This window comes from Mobula birostris, chromosome 14 (assembly GCF_030028105.1).
Source record: "Mobula birostris isolate sMobBir1 chromosome 14, sMobBir1.hap1, whole genome shotgun sequence".
Classification (NCBI taxonomy): domain Eukaryota; kingdom Metazoa; phylum Chordata; class Chondrichthyes; order Myliobatiformes; family Myliobatidae; genus Mobula; species Mobula birostris.
Window position 1 is genome coordinate 68012356 of NC_092383.1, and position 17651 is coordinate 68030006.

At 38.3% G+C, this 17651-nt stretch overlaps 1 protein-coding gene across 1 annotated transcript in view; it reads right to left on the bottom strand.

The window, feature by feature from the left end:
- Positions 1–15201: 15201 nt before the first annotated feature.
- Positions 15202–17651, bottom strand: part of LOC140209395 (chemokine-like protein TAFA-5) — a 271361-nt gene continuing 268911 nt past the window's right edge. The window contains exon 4 of the mRNA XM_072277647.1: positions 15202–15369. Coding sequence (XP_072133748.1) covers positions 15202–15369 — 168 coding nt within the window. The remainder of the gene's footprint in view (positions 15370–17651) is intronic.

Below are 17651 nucleotides of genomic sequence, written 5' to 3' on the forward strand. Positions count from 1 at the left end.
ACAAGGAAGAAATTTGCATAGAGAACCGTAAATCAGCAAAATAAAGATTAGCTTTGTTTGTCACAGGTATATTGAAATACAGAGTGAAATGTATCTTTTCTTTCTTTATTAATCTATTTATTGATTTAAAAGGAAAATAAATACAAACAGGAGGAGAATTATCTCAAATATATATATATATCAATAACAATACAAATCGAGATTAAGACGGACATTATCAAAATCATACATATTGTTAAGCTAGTAAAAATATATAATAAAAAACAGCAATTCTCCTCTTATCAGTTCATGAAGAGGAAAGAAAAAAACATTGAATTTTATATGAAGGAAAAAAAACCCATTACACTATACAAAAAAAAACAAAAAAAAAGGGACTGGGTGGTCCATTTTGAAGATACATCCAAAAAAAAAGAAAGACTTGTGAAACGTATCATTTGTGTCAATGACCAACACAGCCTGTGTGTTGCCATGCTTCCAATACTAACATAGTATGCCCACAACTTACTAACCCTAACCCGCATATCTTTGGGATGTGCGAGGAAATGAAGGGCCTGGAAGAAATCCACATAGTCACGGGTAGAACATGCAAACTCCTTACAGACAGTGGTGGGAATTGAACCCTGATCGCTGATCACAGGTGCTGTATTAGTATTATGCTAAACAGTACATTACCGTGCCGGAATGGAAAAAGGTTATGGAAAGACGAGAGGCAAATATATTCTACTGAGAAAGAAGGAATTATAAATGGAATTCTGTGAATAACCAGGATGGAAGTTGAAACTCAAAAAGAAAAGTACTTATGTCAAGTATTTCATCCTTGATTGGTCCAGTACATCAGTGTGATGTTCTACTGCTCAAAATTTCATCCCTATCAAACCAATGGACTGAATTCCAGAGGACAAGGACAATCTGCCAATGTGGCCGTAGGCGTACTTAGCACTGCCAACTGGGGACAATTTCTAGGCATTAGTGTTTATAGGTTAATTAACAAGAAATTGAATTATAGTCACCATTGTAACATGGGAAACACCACAAACAAATTAGCAAGCTTCTATGGTATTGACAAGGGAATCTGACTCTTGCTGAAAAGAATATATATATTAATCCTCAATAACTCCCCACAAAATCTTACATGCATTCCTGGGAGAGTAGATGGCACCTCAGTCTAATGTCTCAGTACTACCTACAGTGCAGCCTTTCTCTACTATATCCACCTAAAGTATTATGCTTCACCACTTACAGTGTCTCACAAATGCAATTAGACAAGTTACACCTGTGGGACACCAGCCTGAATAAAGCAATATTTCACAATACTGTCCTCAATCAAGACAGATAAATTAATCTGCAAGTACAATAAATTGATCCTCCATTATCAAAAACTACCAGATCCTTAGTGCAACTTTGTGAGATCTAGTAATATGTTAAAAAAAAATAAAAGCAATTAGCTACAATCCCTCTTCTATGTGCCAACAAAATCATTTTGTGGCCCATATATATCATCATCATGTATTGAGTTTGCACCATAAGGCATTTTTTGTGCTCCATGAGATTAAACATGTGATAGATTGTCTTGTGTATCACTTGTATGGGGTTTATGTGATGGCTGAGAGCAAGTATGTACGTTGCCACCAATTCAGTCTGACAGGCAGCGAAAGAAAAAGAATACCGATTTAAAGCTCATTTCTCCTTATATCAAATATTGAATACAAGTTAATATTTATCACTGATTTATCTTTACCGTACTTCTGTCTTGTGCATGTGAATTTAAATTTTCAGTGCAGGTATCTTGATTTACAATTGAAATGACATGTGATTTTGGATAGATTTCAGTTTTAAATTTGGAAGACCTAGACATTTAGATCTTTCCCTAAATACAAAACAGAAACCTATTTTTAACAAAAATATTGAAAGGGAAAATCCAATTTCCAATAAACAGCCTGGAATCTGACATATGGCTGAGACTAGGTGGTTTAATATATCAGGCAGGAAAACTCATTGCACTCCTAAAGCTTTTTTTAAAATATAGAACAGTCAGCACAGGAACAGGCCCTTCAGCTCACAATATTGTGCCAAACCAATTAAATTACTCATCAAATGGCCATCTAAACTAACCCCTTATGCCTACATGTCCATATCCCTCAATTTTCCTCACATTTGTGTACCTATCTAAACGTCTCTCAACTTTAACTCCACTCTGGACAATATATTCCAGGTACCCACTGCTCCGTGTAAAAAAGCTTACCCCTCACATCTTCTCTGAAATTACCTCTGTCACCTTAAATGCATTCCCTCTGGTGTTAGATATTTAAACCCAGGGGAAAAGATCCTGCCTGTCTACACAATCTATGCCACTCATAATGTTATAAACCTCTATCAGATCTTTCCTTAGCCTCCGGCACTCCATAAAAAACAACCTCTCATTATAGCATATGCCTGTCATCAAGGGAGCATCCTAGTAAACATCTTCTGCACCTTCTCCAAAACCTTACATATTCCCTTTAACGATCAACCAGAACTATATGCAATGCTCCAGATGCAGCCTAACAGGAGTTTTATAAAGCTGCAATATAACTTTTGGACTTTTGAACTCAATGCCTCAAGTAATAAAGGCAAGTATGACATACACCTTTTTAATCAGCCTATCAACCTGTGTATGTGGGCACGTGGCCAAGTGGTTAAGGCATTGGACTAGCGACCTGAAGGTCGTGAGTTTGAGCCCCAGCCGAGGCAACATGTGTTGTGTCCTGGAGCAAAGCACTTAATCACACATTGCTCTGCGATGACACTGGTGCCAAGCTGTATGGGTCCTAATGCCCTTCCCTTGAACAACATTGGTGCCATGGAGAGGGGAGACTTGCAGCATGGGCAACTGCTGGTCTTCCAAACAACCTTGCCCAGGCCTGTGCCCTGGAAAGTGAAGACTTTCCAGGCGCAGATCCATGGTTTCACAAGACTAACGGATGCCTTTAAATCAACCTGAGTAGCCACTTTCAGGGAGCTATGAACTTGGACCCCAAGATCCCTCTGTTCATCAACACTGTTAAGGAGATTGCCCTTAACAATGTACTGTCTCTACCTTTGACCTACCAAGGTGAAATACTTCACATTTGGCCAAGTTAATTTCCAGGATTATCCCTGGTTCCCTTCTTGAACAATGGAACAAAATTAGCTACTCACCAGTCCTCCAGGACCTTAGAGAGGACACAGCAATCTCTTCACTAGTCTCTCTCAATAACCTGGAGAATATCCCATCAGGACCTGCGGACTTATCCACCTTAATGCTTTTTAAGAGCTTCAACACTACCTCCTCCGTTACTTTGAAATGCCTGAACATATGAATGCTCTTGACACTGATCATCCATGTCCTTCTCCTTGGTGAACGCTGACATAAAGTACTTATTAAGCACCTCACCCACATCCTTCGCATCGAAGTAAATGTTTCTGCCTTTATCCTTGAGCAGTCTCACCCTCACCCTAGTTATCCCCTTGCTCTTGATATCTGTACAGAATGCCTTACAAGGTTTCTCTTTAATTCTTCTTGCCAAGGACATTTCATGGACCCTTCTGGCTTTCCCAACTTTTTTCTTGAGTTCTTTTACTGCTTCTTTATAATTCTCACCACACTTGACATCCAAGGTAATCTTACCTTGCCATCCTTCTTCCTTCTGACTGGAGCATACCTGTCTTGTACTCTGTGCAGTTGGTCTTTAAATACCTTCCAACATACAGAGGTGGACTTGCCCAAAACAGCAGTTTTTTTCTAATTAACTCTCCGTAGTTCCTGTCTAACGCTCTTGCCTGACCTTACCTTTCCCTGCTGAGCCTCAGGGCTGGTCAGTATTCTACTGGCCTGGCTACTGCTGCGGTGCCCTAATTATGCATCCTCCCCCAGCTGTATCCAAATGGGTATACTTGTTGCTGAGGGGAATAGCCACAGGGGAAACCTGCACCGACTGCTTATTCCCCTTACTTCTCCCAATGGTCACCCATCTACTATCTGAACCTTGCACTCTGGGTGTGACCACCTCAGTAAATGTTCGTCTCTGAGGTTTTTAGCCCTCTGGATGGTCCTGAATACAACCAGCTCCAGCTCCAATTCCTAGACCTTGTCAGTTAGGAGCTGAAGTTTGGTGCACTTCCTGCAGGGAGACCGTTAGGTACCCAGAAATGCCACATCTCACAGGAGGAGCATTCCATCACCTTAACCATCCTGTTTACACTGAACATAAGATTTACAGACAATTAAAAAAAAACCTTACTTGTTCTTATCTTACTCTCTGAAACCTTTTGACTCACCTAGGTCATTTACTCAACCTTTTCTTGCTGAGCTTGTTATAACTTGGGCTCCAAATTCTTAAACCCAAGTTCCACAATCAAAACAAGTGATAACAAATGACTCAGCACCCTTAGCCTCCATCTGTTCTCATCAAAGCCTTACCACTCTGATGCTCAAATAAACCTCACTCCCGGTGAGATTTGCTTTTCCTTCAAATGGCTCCCACCACGCAATGTTGCTCTTGCTCGCCAATTCAAGAAATGTTGTTGCACAGTTGAATCTACCTGAAAACTACAACTCAGCATACCACTGGATTTTACAATGTAGTCCTCCACATATTGATGATTTGCTTACAAATGGAAGGTACAAGACATGACGACATTTTGCACACATCAGATTAGCAAGCTTTCAATATGAATACTTGCTTTGCAAACGGTATGGGTATGGGATGCAAGAGTAGCTCTTCACCAGGGGGTGAAGGCCTAGTTCACAACAAGTTAAAGGCCTAATTGCTATCTGGGTTAAAGTGACTGTGTGATTTATTCCAAGGTTGTTATGTTGGATCCACCCCCATTATCCTCCATTAGCCAGTGATGTATGATATCTGTCCTAACACCTACCATTGAAAGTCATCTACTCTAAATTCTCCTGAATGCATTCTTGTATGCATTTGTTTCTGCGAATCATTTTCTGTGCGATTACAACCAAAAGACCTGAGATTTAGGATTCTGATACACACAATACATTGCTTAGCGTGCAAATTCAATCAGAACTAGTGCAGTCTCCCTGACATTTTCAAAAATAATTTATGTTTGCTTTAGACCAAAGAGGAACCTCTTCAACGTATCTGGAACATCAAGAGATTGGATAAACCTGCATCAAGTTGACATTTATCACCAAAATAAAAATAACTATAAAAAATGATGCAGTTTTAAAGAAATATTTTTTAATAAATCAGTACCAACTAGAGCACAGAACAAAAATACAGCATTGGAACTGGCCCTTTGGCCCATGATGTTGTGCCAAAATAACTAATATTAAGGGTTATTGGTCACTCATTTATTTTTCAATCACACTACTGAGTACAAATTGGTTGCTATGGTTCCCTAAATTCACATTTCAGAAAGTAAAGAATTGGAAGCCCTAATTTTTATTAATGTACCACATAAATTTCCATTTGAGTCAAACCTTTAGTATAAAAATGTAAATTTATATCAAAGTTGTCTAGGCAGATGGGTCTCGTCAGCCGTGGTTGGCAGCTTATCTAGGAGAAGAAAAACTCTAACTTCAAACCTCCACTGTTTTGTGGCTATAACAACTCTTAGGGAAAGCCTCGGGAATAACCTCCAATGAAAGATCCAAAACTGGAGTCCCCAAGATATTCCAACATTGAATTTAATGCTGACTGACAACTCCTGTGATGCTGTTGGTGCCGAACTCTATCGGTCTCTGCTGTTCCTTCGTACAGTATTCTTCAGCTGCACGGGGGGGGGGGGGGGGGAGGCTGAGGCATGGGAAACAGCCTGCTCTCTGTATCGTACTGCCTTGAGTTGCAAATAGATCGGATGTACCGTCCATGGCCAACACCAACCAACGGAGGCCTCAAATCAAAGCTGTGAAGAGGGATAATCTGGGCATCTGCATATAAACAACTTCTCTTTTGTATAAAACTAATTATGACTACCTTTAGAATGTTCCAAATTTGAATAATTTCACACTGTTAAATAATTTTGAATAAACTCAAGATAGAGCAGTCAATATTCAATACGTTAGTTTACCACCAGTGCCTGTTCTTGAGAATAACACATTTCAGTAATATAATGATTTGAATTTCTTTTTGAACTATGGAAATTAATTATATTGAATTTAATATTTATCCTTGTGTTTATATGATACAAAGAAGTCGAAGCAAAGAACACTAAAAAGAAATTCAATTCTGTGGCACTTATTTGCAGGGTAAAGAAAAAACAGAATTTCAGGTTTGCTTCTCATGTCTCCAACACCGGACCTACTGGTTAACAGTCAAATGTCCAGGGTGTCTGACTGAAACAGACATTCAGCACTCTGAGTATGCATTAAAGTATTATAGCTTGTTACTGAGTCAAGATTACCTTCAATCTGTTTTCATTCATTTCTATCAGCTGACTGTCATAAGACTTCAATCAGTACTGGGCATTGGAATACATATTAATGTGCATTTTATGCAGATGAGAAGGTGGAGGAGGAATAAATAGTTCCTACAGAATTTCTGTGCGAGGACTGCTGTGGGGGATGTAGTGGTCTGCAGATTAATAGTGCCAGTTACAGAGCAATAATACAGAAAATGGGGTTGCAAAACGTTAATTCTGCATCAACCACCACATGTTCCCACAGCAAACCCTGGCCAACAATGACCTAACCATGTCACAGATATTTCCACCTTCTTAGCAAATTAAAATCAACGTTTTTTTTTTCTCTCTCTCTCTTTACTGGTTCTTATAAGGACCTTTAACCTGAACCAAGATTATTTTATCAGCCTGGAAGTTTCTATTTTCATTTCAAAGTTCCTGCTTCAGCATTTTTATTGATTTCCTTAAGTCGACGTTCCCCCTTCCTTAATGCAGATGAGGGCTAATATTTTGTGAACATCGAGTAATTTTCAAGAAACTTACTTGGTGCCAACATAAATTCTCTGATTATTTTGATCACCTTTATGAGTCCTATCTTAGCTGAAGGGAGAGTAAATAGGCTCAAAGATCCCAGGTTGCTAGAAAAACTACAGATGCCAAGAAATTAACCCACCCTGATCATTCACTATAGGCAAACTACAGTATATAGCAGCAACACTACATCGGAAAAAGCATTGGTTAGTGCCTTTAGGATTGAGTGTTTCATGTTTCACTGGTGATCATGGATGAAATTCCAACCACACGAGTCAACTGAATCACAAATAAGAGAAAATCTGCAGATGCTGCAAATCCAAGCAACACACACAAAATGCTGGAGGAACTCAGCAGGCCAGGCAGCATCTATGAGGAAAAAAAATGCACAGTTGACGTTCTGTGCTGAGACCCATTGGCAGGACAACTGAATGATGTTTCTCCTCAAAATCATTTCAAGTTCAAACTACACTTATTATCAAAGTATGTGTACATTATACAACATTGAAATCTATCTTCTTATAGGCAGCCACAAAACAAGGAAACCCAACAGAACCCAGAACAACAGGAAGGCTGTGAAACAGCCAATGTGAAGAGAGGAGAAAAACACATCATGCAAACAATAAAAGTAAACAGCGTCCAGAACAACAGTGAGTCCATAGACACGAAGCCCAGAGCAGGCCACAGTCTCAGGCGCAATTTAGCGCAGGGACGAGCTATTGTTGTGGAGCCCAGAGCAGCGAGCAGAGCAGGCCTGACCCTCACCTCTCATCTCGGCACCTTGCCTTTTCAATCCATCTGGCTCAGCGTTTAAATCATCCAAACATTGTGTCGTTCCTCACACCAGGACCTAGACCCTCTCGCATCGATACACTCCGGGCACAGACTTCGCTGCCACGTTTCGGCCCAGACCCGACCTTTCCAAATAGGCCTGCACTTAGACTGATCAAACCTCACTCTTAGGTTTAGGTGGACAGGCCTTGAATCTGCCTCTACTCCGCTCCACTCGCCCTGCTTTGTCTCAAATACGCCTCGACCTCACCTCGACATGCTTCGACCTCGCCTCACACCCACACTTACTTTTATAAAAGTAAATATAAAAACATATTTATTGAAACTGTAAACTTTATAAGGCACTTAGATTGTCCGATTGCTACAATATTATTTGATCCACTGTTAAGGGAATTTAGTGAACAAATAAATTAGTTCAATATTAGCACATCAGAATCAATAAAAACTGATAATGGGAAATGATATATTTGCTGAATTGATTGAGAGTTAAAAAATGCTTCTATTGTTCAAATACTGTGTTGATTTGTGCTATTTTGTGATATTGACTGTACTATAATATGGAAACAGATCACTTTAATACTACAACAGGAATGCAGCACAATTACCATAACAAACTGATAACATGACCCTACGCAAAATGTTATCAGATCAGAGGTGTGACACATAATAAAATTGATAAAAGGAAAACTAATATCTAAAACAAAACATTTTAGAGAAATTTTGCAGAAATTACATCCATTTTATAACTCATAGGTTGATGCAATGGTTTGAAATTTATTTTGGGTTAAAATGCTGAAATTGATTTAAAACATATTTTGAGATAAATACATTTTAGGTGTAATAATTAAAGTACATCTTTTTTTATAAATACATGGATTTATTTTAACAAATAATTTAAAAAAATCTGAAATCGCTTATTTGCAGTAGTTCATGGGAAAACTAATGATATACTGTACAACTGAATGAAAGTCAGAGAACTGAAATTAGTGCAAATTGTTCACAAACTGCCAGCTAATAACATGATTCCCATTGTATTGTACAATCTAGAAACTTCAGAAGTATCAGTCGTCATGCAACACATTTTGATGAAGTGAACTAGAGTTCTATTCAATTATATACAGTATATCTTGAATACTATTAAGTATTTTTTCAACATTTCAAGTCAAAACTCATTTGTGCCATGCACATATCATGCCTATTAGCATATGGAACAATGTGGATTTTAATTAACTTTCCTTAGATACTCATATCATTAGAATAGTTTTTGCAAAAAATTATCTTACAACTTAAACCTTAATTGATATAATTTGATTGGGAACAGATTTCCATGTGACTGACGTTAATACACATGGTGGAAAGGAATGTTTTTTTTTAAAAAAAGTAAGAGATGGGAAGAAAGTAAATTTAAAATTAATGTTTTCATTCAAAAAAAATGATAACCTCAGATGCTGTAGGAATCTATCTTCATATATATATCCTGAGTTCAGTCAGCAGAATATAACCTCATAGACTGACGTGCTAATTTATGACCAAGTGACGATGTAGATATAAATAATTAACTAAACAGATTATTTGCACTGATGGTTTTGAAAATGTTATGGCAGTCTTTGTATCAGTGATCAACAAGCAACAGCTTATAGTTTGGACATCTGGCTGTTATTTTTGCACGCTGAAGGATTGACTATTATTGACACCTACTGCCCTAATCACTGGACTCAGTGTAGTTACAATACACCATTTCTTGGGTCTCTAATCAACTTTCTTCCCAACAATGTGAGAGACTCTCCATGGTCCAATGAAGTGGAACTAAAATCAATATACCAATGAATTTTGTGCTATTTTTTCTGCTTTACTTTCATGACTGTCTCCTTCCAATTTCTACTAAAATTTCCAACTATTACTTATGAAAAGATGTAACTCTGCACCTATAACATTTACAGACTAATTTAATAGGATCTTGCAACCATTGACACGATTGTATATTGTAATGGTGAACATATAGACTAGATTTAGCTACAACTGTATCTGTCATATGCTGAGGGAGCAAATATGCATTGTAATTGTATATTATTGCATTAACATTTAAACTTGTTTTGAAGGTGATAGCCAAGTTTTTATATGACTATTAACAAGAGTCGCCTGCACCAGCAAGATATTTAGAGCTAATTAGCTAAGACAAAAGACATTCCTTTTATCCATAGCAAAAATAAATACTTGATTCATCACATAATAATTCAGTGGAGGACATTTTTGTCCCTTTGATGATTCGAAATATAACTCAAAGTGTTCTTTCTTGGATTAATGTGTTTGTTTCAATCAACCATCAGCAGACTATTGCACAGTTGCTGAGATGTGCAGCTTTCTCTACTCCAAGCAGTGAAGTGTCTGCTATTGTTGAGTGTTCTGTAGTGGCAAAACAGAGATATAATAAACCTGTTGATGACAGGCAAATTGAACAATCTGTCAATACTGGCGTGAAACCAGTGGCCACCGCAGTTTGGGAGTACAATGATATACTGTATATAACACTAGAAGCCTCACTCCAATGGAAACAATCATATTGCAGTATTTGTACGATGTTGATTGTTGACGCAAATGATGCATTGCACACTATGTTTTCATGTGCATGTGACAAATAAATCTAAACTTTTCTTTGAATTTTTGGATCTCCTCCATTATTAAAAATTATATTTTCAGAGAATATTCCACAAAGAGTCAAATAAAGGCAATGTATGACATTAAAACAATAACTATTAATGAAAGGCCACTCTGGATTTAATCTGGATGTTACTTGAAAACTGAGGATGACTAGAGAATACTTTTCCATAAATGATATCTATCAAGGATCATGTGTCTCTAAGATAATCATGCTCCCTATTTAGCACTTGTACATTACTGCTTTCTATGTTCAGTTGAAACTTTAGACAACAGAATAAAAATGATCCAGAATTAAAATATCTTGAAGTAGGCTCATAACTATAGAGTATTTTAATATACTCAATCCCAAAACCATTCCAGGACCCACATTATTCAAGATATTTACCACAAATTAAAATAGTGTTCATGTACTGGGTATATTAAAAATAGACAGATAAGCAGGAGGACAGAGATGAAACATTCCATTATATTTCACCAAAATTTCAAGTTTCATTATCACTCAACCATAAACAAATACCCATGAATACAGCCAAACAAACAGTGTTCCTCTGGGGCCAAGCTGCAAATCACAGTACCAACGGCCATACACAGCACGAGGCACATACAATATAGCACATATAAGCTAGCAGTAAACATACAGTCACTTAAAATAATATAGTAAAGCTCAAGTCCCGAGGTGACAGGTCCACACCTAGTCCAGCTCCTCCACTAACAAGCAACTTGCTGTAGACCAGCAGTACTTGAAGATCTTAGTGTCCAGCAGTATCGTGTCATCATAAAAAAGCTTTCTAAAAAAGATAAAGATACTTTTGGTTGACCGCCGAGAGGCCACTGTGTCCTGGTTCACTGTCATCTTACTGGAATTAAAGGGTTGTTAGAACAGGCAAGCATGATATTAGATGAAGTGGTGAATGATGAGATTAACAGATTTACAACAGAAAAGAAAGGATATATTGGATAATATAGAAGGTCACACCCCAGTCCAGATTGAAAGCATCCGCATTTTTTAAATATCTGGAGGTAGGACGGGCAGAAGCATTACCGTATTTATTTAATAACTTGTTGAAAAGGTGTAGTGGCAGACGACTGATCAGTAGGTAATATGACACCTACATTTACAAAGAGGAGTAGATCATTTCCATGGAACTATAGAAAAGTCAGCTTATTTTAAGTGGTAGGAAAAATAATGAGTCTTTACTAAAGGAAGGAATAGAGAAAATGCAACAACAAAATATTAGTATTGAATCATCAGAATAGATTTCAAACAGTTAAGCTTACCTGTCAGAACTTATTCATTTGTTTTGAAAATGTAACATAGAGAATAGACATTAGTCATGAAGAATTAATTTATCTCAAATTTCAAACAACTTTCAGCAAGGAAAATATAGCCAAGACGTGAACTGGGCATACACATGGATGGATAGATGAAAAAACCTAGCTTCAAGACAGAAAGCAGAACACAGAAGCAATTTACAGTGAGAGATATACAGTGGCATTCAACAAAGCTTGGCTGTTAGACCTTTGTTTCTTAGAATTTATGGAATGATTTAGACTATAGAATTGAAAACATAATTTATGAATATGTAAATGATTTGTAGATAATCAAAATTGAGGACGATTGCAACGAATTGAGGTACTTGAGAAGGTGCAAAGAAGATTTACAAGAATAATTATAGTTATGTGAGAACATTCAAAAAAGGACAAAAATGGATAACTAATTAGAAAGGTGGATAACTAATTAGAAGCTTTTACAACTTTGCAAAGTTTTAAATGAAAAAATGCAGAGAAAGTGTTTCTGATTATGAAGAACACCATAAATACTGGCCATCAGTGAGAAACAGTCGGCAAGAAAACTGCTTAGGAAATGAGAGAAAACCTCTTGACCCCAGCAGTGGTGAGAAGATGGAATAACACATTCAAAATGCTGGAGGAGCTCAAAAGATCAGGCAGCATCTATGAGGGGAAATAGACAATCAATGTCTTGAGCCAAGACCCTTCATTACAACTAGAAAGAAAGAGAGCAGAGGCCAGAATAGAAGAATGAAGTAGGAGAGGAGCATGAGCTGGCAGGTGATTGGTGATACCCAGTGGGGGGGGAGGGGAATGTGGGAGAGGGTGGAGAAAGTGAATTATGTGAGAAGCTGGAAGGTGATAGGTGGAAGAGACAAAGGGTTGCAGGAGGAGGGATCAGACAGGAGAGGGCAGTGTATTGTGGTAGATCATAGAAGAATTGGAAGGAAGTGGGGAACCAGAGGGAGAAAGGTATACTGTAGGTGACGAACAGTTTGTGAGGACAGATGAGGGGAAAGAAAAGGGATGGAAGGGCCAGATGGATAAGGGAATACAAATGGGGGCGGGGTGAGTACAGAGGGATGTAGTTACTGGAAGTCAGATAAATCAGTGTTGATGCCATGAATGTGGAAATTTCAATGACAGGAAATGGAAGAAGTAAATAGTAAGTTTGTACTCAAAGCTGGAGCCACAAGCAAACTTCTGGAAGAACTCAGCAGATCATAGAACATCTTGGAAAGCAGGGGTATAATTGCCATTTCAGATCAAGACCCTGCATCAGGAGTGAAAGTCCAAAAGGAAGGTTGTCAGTATAAAGAGATGAGAGGGAGGGATGAGTGGGGCAGGCAGGTGATGGGTGGATCCAGCTGAGGAGGGGATGATGCACAGATGTAGCCAGGTAGAGGAGGAGAGGGATGGTGGAGTTGGGAGGTAGCAGTTGGGTGGATGATAGATAGAAAATTAAATCGGGAGAAAAAAAGAAGATGGGGTGGAAGGGCAGAAGGAGCTAGGTGGAGAGATGAAGTGCAGACAAAATAGTTACAGGTGCTAGAATCTGATAAGGAAAGTAGAACCAGTTAAAGGAGGACCAATGGGCAGATGGAACCAGTAAGGGAAGGGGACAGGGGACCTAGCAGGTTAAGTAGTGTGAGTGAAAGGCAGATCAGCCCAGATGAGGGAAGGAAACAACATTGGATGGGAGCTAGAGAAAGAGGAGTGAGAGATCCTGGGTGAATATGAAGGGAAAAAAAAACACAGGAGATGTGGGTTACCTGCTGTCATCCTAGTGGGGGTATTGAATGCAGTGAACAATTGTTAAATACTGATTTGACTCATGCTGCTACTTTGGAAGTGAATGTTCTCTTGCACATCCACGAATTAGTTGCATTTTACAGCATGAAGGTCATGCCCCCAGCTACCTCCTCCCAACAACCAGGTGTATTCAAAGGGATCTATCAAATTACTTTCACACTGGTTCTTAGATTTTTTTTTGCTTTCTGCTGGTATATTTCCATAGAGTTTTAGGTTTTCTGTTGGCCTCTACAGTTGCAAAAGTCTATGTGGAGCGGTGTGCCAGATGCCAAAGAAATGTTTGTCGACTTCAAGCCACCTGTGCAAACCAGTCATGGGAAAACAAGGGCAAGACTAATCAGACAAGGTGTGAAATGAGTGCTGTATCTGTGCTTCAATAAGGGCATATTTACTAAAATGTACTAGCTGATGCAGGATTAGGGGAAGGGAAAGACACAAATTGTCAAGGTGAATGTGGCAACTTCTAAGTGTCTTGCTCCTTCGAGACCTAAGCTGGAAATATCCACATCACACAGTTTGCCATAATTGTAGCATGAAGAAAGGCATGCCTTCACTGAGAGCTAACTGAATGTTGTTTACTTTTGTCACAGATCAAAAGATACAGAAAGCATGTGGTTTTGGTAGAATTCATGGGTCCCCATGGTTCAGAATGTCATTGACTCCACGTACACAACCTCACAAGTGCTATGTGTTAAATGCACCCTTAGTCACAACCAGATGATATTCCACTTTTTCAACATCAGGCTGAGCTATGATGAATATCTTCCTAGAGTTATACAGTACAAAAATAAGCCTTTCAGCCCAACTCATCCATGCCAGCCAATCTGTATTCTTGAGCTATTCCCATTTCTGTTCATTAGCCTATATTTCTCTAATCCTTACCATTTTTCCTTCCTTCTGTGGTCATTCAAACAAAGTACCCCTTCTCCAAAGGAGTTGTCTATTGGTAAGTCCTCAGGCAGCTGTAGAGGTTGATCTGGGATCCACATTCTGGATATTAGAGTGGATTCCCTTAATGGAGAATGCCTGTGTGTGACCTTGATTGACTTTTGTTTGAAGGCTGTTGCATAGGCAGCTACCACACAGTCCTTGTGGGTTGATGTTAGAGTCCAGTGGCATGGAATGCAGGATGACTAGGGAATCTTCACTGCTGCAGCCTTCCTCCACCTTCACTTTTGTTATGATCTGTCATCATCTCATGCCAGCTCCACCGCTGCGGCTCTGGTTGGATTGTTCTTTATCTGGAACCAACCCCTTGACTATGGATGACCCTACCAGGAGCTAAGCACCAGATGGCTAACTCTGTCTCTCAGGATCTCAAGCTCACAAACCTCTCCAACACAACAAGATGAAGATCCTCAAACTGATATGGCCAAATGTCGTTTAACCACTGTAATTGTACCCAATTCTATGACTTGGTCTAGTAGCTCACAGGGAACAAATCATTTAGGAAAAGCCCTTTTACGCTGATTGCTTTTTTGATGCTTCATTCTGTAGCAGTCCACTGCTCCAGCTGTATCCAAGTATCTGCAGAAAACCTATAGATGGAAAATGAGACAAAATATTGTCCACTGATGAGAAAAGTGATGATGGTGGTGAGCAACCTATACACCAGTATGAGCGTACAAAATAGGAGCAAGGGTAGGCCACTCGGCCTTTCAAACTTGGTACATCCTTTAACATGATCATGGTTGGTCTTGTTAAACATTTAACATTCAGTTGCTGTTAAGGATACTATTGAACTTGTGGCACTGCATCCACATACTCAGGGCTTGATGCCTGGAACTGTTTCACATGACCGTCTCCACTCAGTTCAGAGTGTGCACCTGGAAGAATTTTTCCTGTTGTTTGCAGAAATTTCTTTCTCTTCACATCTTTTCCATCTAAGGTCTCCACTGTATCCTGGAGATACACAGCACAAAAATTACTCATTTGGCCTACAATGTCTATACTGACCTTTTAGATCCATCTACAATAATCCTATTTCCCTGCATGAGACCCATATCCTCCTCTGTCTTGTCTATTTAACTGGACCTTAAATACAGTAATTGCAGCTGATTCCATCCCTTCTTCTAGTAGTCCATTCCAAATATTAACCGGACTCTGCAGAAAACATTTACTTCTCAGACCCAATGTCATCTCAAAATCTTAGGGTTTTCAATAATGTTGCACCAATCTTCATTGTTTCTTCTACCTAATTTACCTGGGGCATTGCTGTCCAGCCACACCCTGCCACAATACTGTACCTTTTTCACTTCAAACAACACTGGCTAGCTCTAACTGCTGCTTATCACTCATGATATTATCATATAATATTACTATTCTGTTCCGCCTGACTAAGAATATAGATAGTGATGACAAGTCACTAGAAATCTTACAATAGACAGCACAAGATTACTGTGCTTTATACTACAATCAGTATATTAGGGTTAATTTCATGAGCCATTCATTAGACATATTTTTCCATAAAATATTCTTGTACTAAACAAGTATTTAGGCTAAATGATCTTTAGTTTTGATTTAGTTTAATTCCATACCTCTTCAGGAATCCAAACATAATTTGTGATTCCATTTTATACGTTGAAAAGTGAAACTAAAATGAAACTAAGAACAATGTAAGTGTTTACCACTTCCCAGGGATCAAATTTTCATAACTACTTTGACACATGCAGATTCATCAAAAAGTCTGTCATTATCAAATCTAGAAACAATAAAAGGGTTGTCACTATAATTATGCCTTTTTATACAATAGTTGTCAGGTTTTGACTTCATCTATGGTAAGACACGATGAAAATCAGAAATGTATTATTAAACTAATCTGAAAAAATTGTTAATAATTATTAAAATCTGTTTATATCTTAGAAATGTATTTAATATGATTTGAGGTTAAAACTATTTGCTCAAGATCTAACTGTATGCTGGGCATTAGTGGATGGTGGTATGGTTATTAAATTACTGCGCTGATAATCATGACCTGGAGAACTGAGTTCAAAACCTATCACAACAGCATGGGAAATTAAAGTTTAGTTAATTAAATAGTCTGGGATTAAATTTTAAAACGTTAGCCATAGTAATAGAGACAATGAAATGTAAAAAGCTAACTAGATCCCTAACATCCTTCAGGAAATGAAATCCACTGCCCTTATCTAGTTTGGCCATTATGTGACTTCACACCTACCAAAAAGGTTAATTCTGTCAGAAATAGTCTAGAAATGCAGTCAGATCACATCTAAAGTAGGATAAGCCATAAATGCTAGTCTTGCCAACATCCCTTAAAACAATTCAATTAAAAACAATAGATTTTTAAAATCTTTTTACTGTCAACCAGATTTCTATTAATTCTGCTGCACTTTTATTTTATTCTAAGCAAACTTTTCAAACAAATGTTTTGTGAAGCATTTCATAGAATGTTATTTGATAGCTTTTACTACATTCCCTTTATCTATCAATCAATGTTTAAGCACAAATTGAAATTTGGCTCGGTAATGAAGCAAGCATTAATTTAAAAATCTGCTTATTCTTGCTGAGCTGTCGGCAGCAGGAGCTGTAGGTCTGGGAACATCTACTGTACCATGGAAATGGTATTGTACTGTGAAGGGCAGGTCTTCATTTTAGAGAGAGGATTATGTTGGGGCTGGTATACCTCTGAGGAGTGGGGGTACTGTGGAGCTTGAAGAGCTAGTGTGGTGCTGTGAAGGGTTGGTAATGTTCCAGGGAGTTGGGCACTGCGCCATGGAGGTTTGGTCAGTGCTGTGGAAATTGGGCACAGTGCCAACCAATCTGTTACATTACTGTAGGGGTACGGGTGCTTTGCCGTGAAGAGGAGAAAAGCACTCATCTGACAATTGCCTCACAGACTTCAAAAATGGCAAACACAAAGACTGGAATCAGAAATATTTCTTCCTGTAATTCCAGAACAGTTGATTTTTTTTATGATTTTTTTTGTGGGAGGAGATAATGCACACACATCCCACTTTTGTACTATGCACATAAAATGTAAGAAATAAGCAGATTCTAGAAATAATATAGATCAGTGCCCTAACAATGCCAGGAACAGATGTAGATTTTATTCACAGGACTATAATGACTATAATTTACTTCGCAAGCAATTCTTACTGCTGAAGCAAGTGCTTCAATTTGGAAATTCAGCAAGGACTCTTATTTTATGTATCCATGTACTTCTT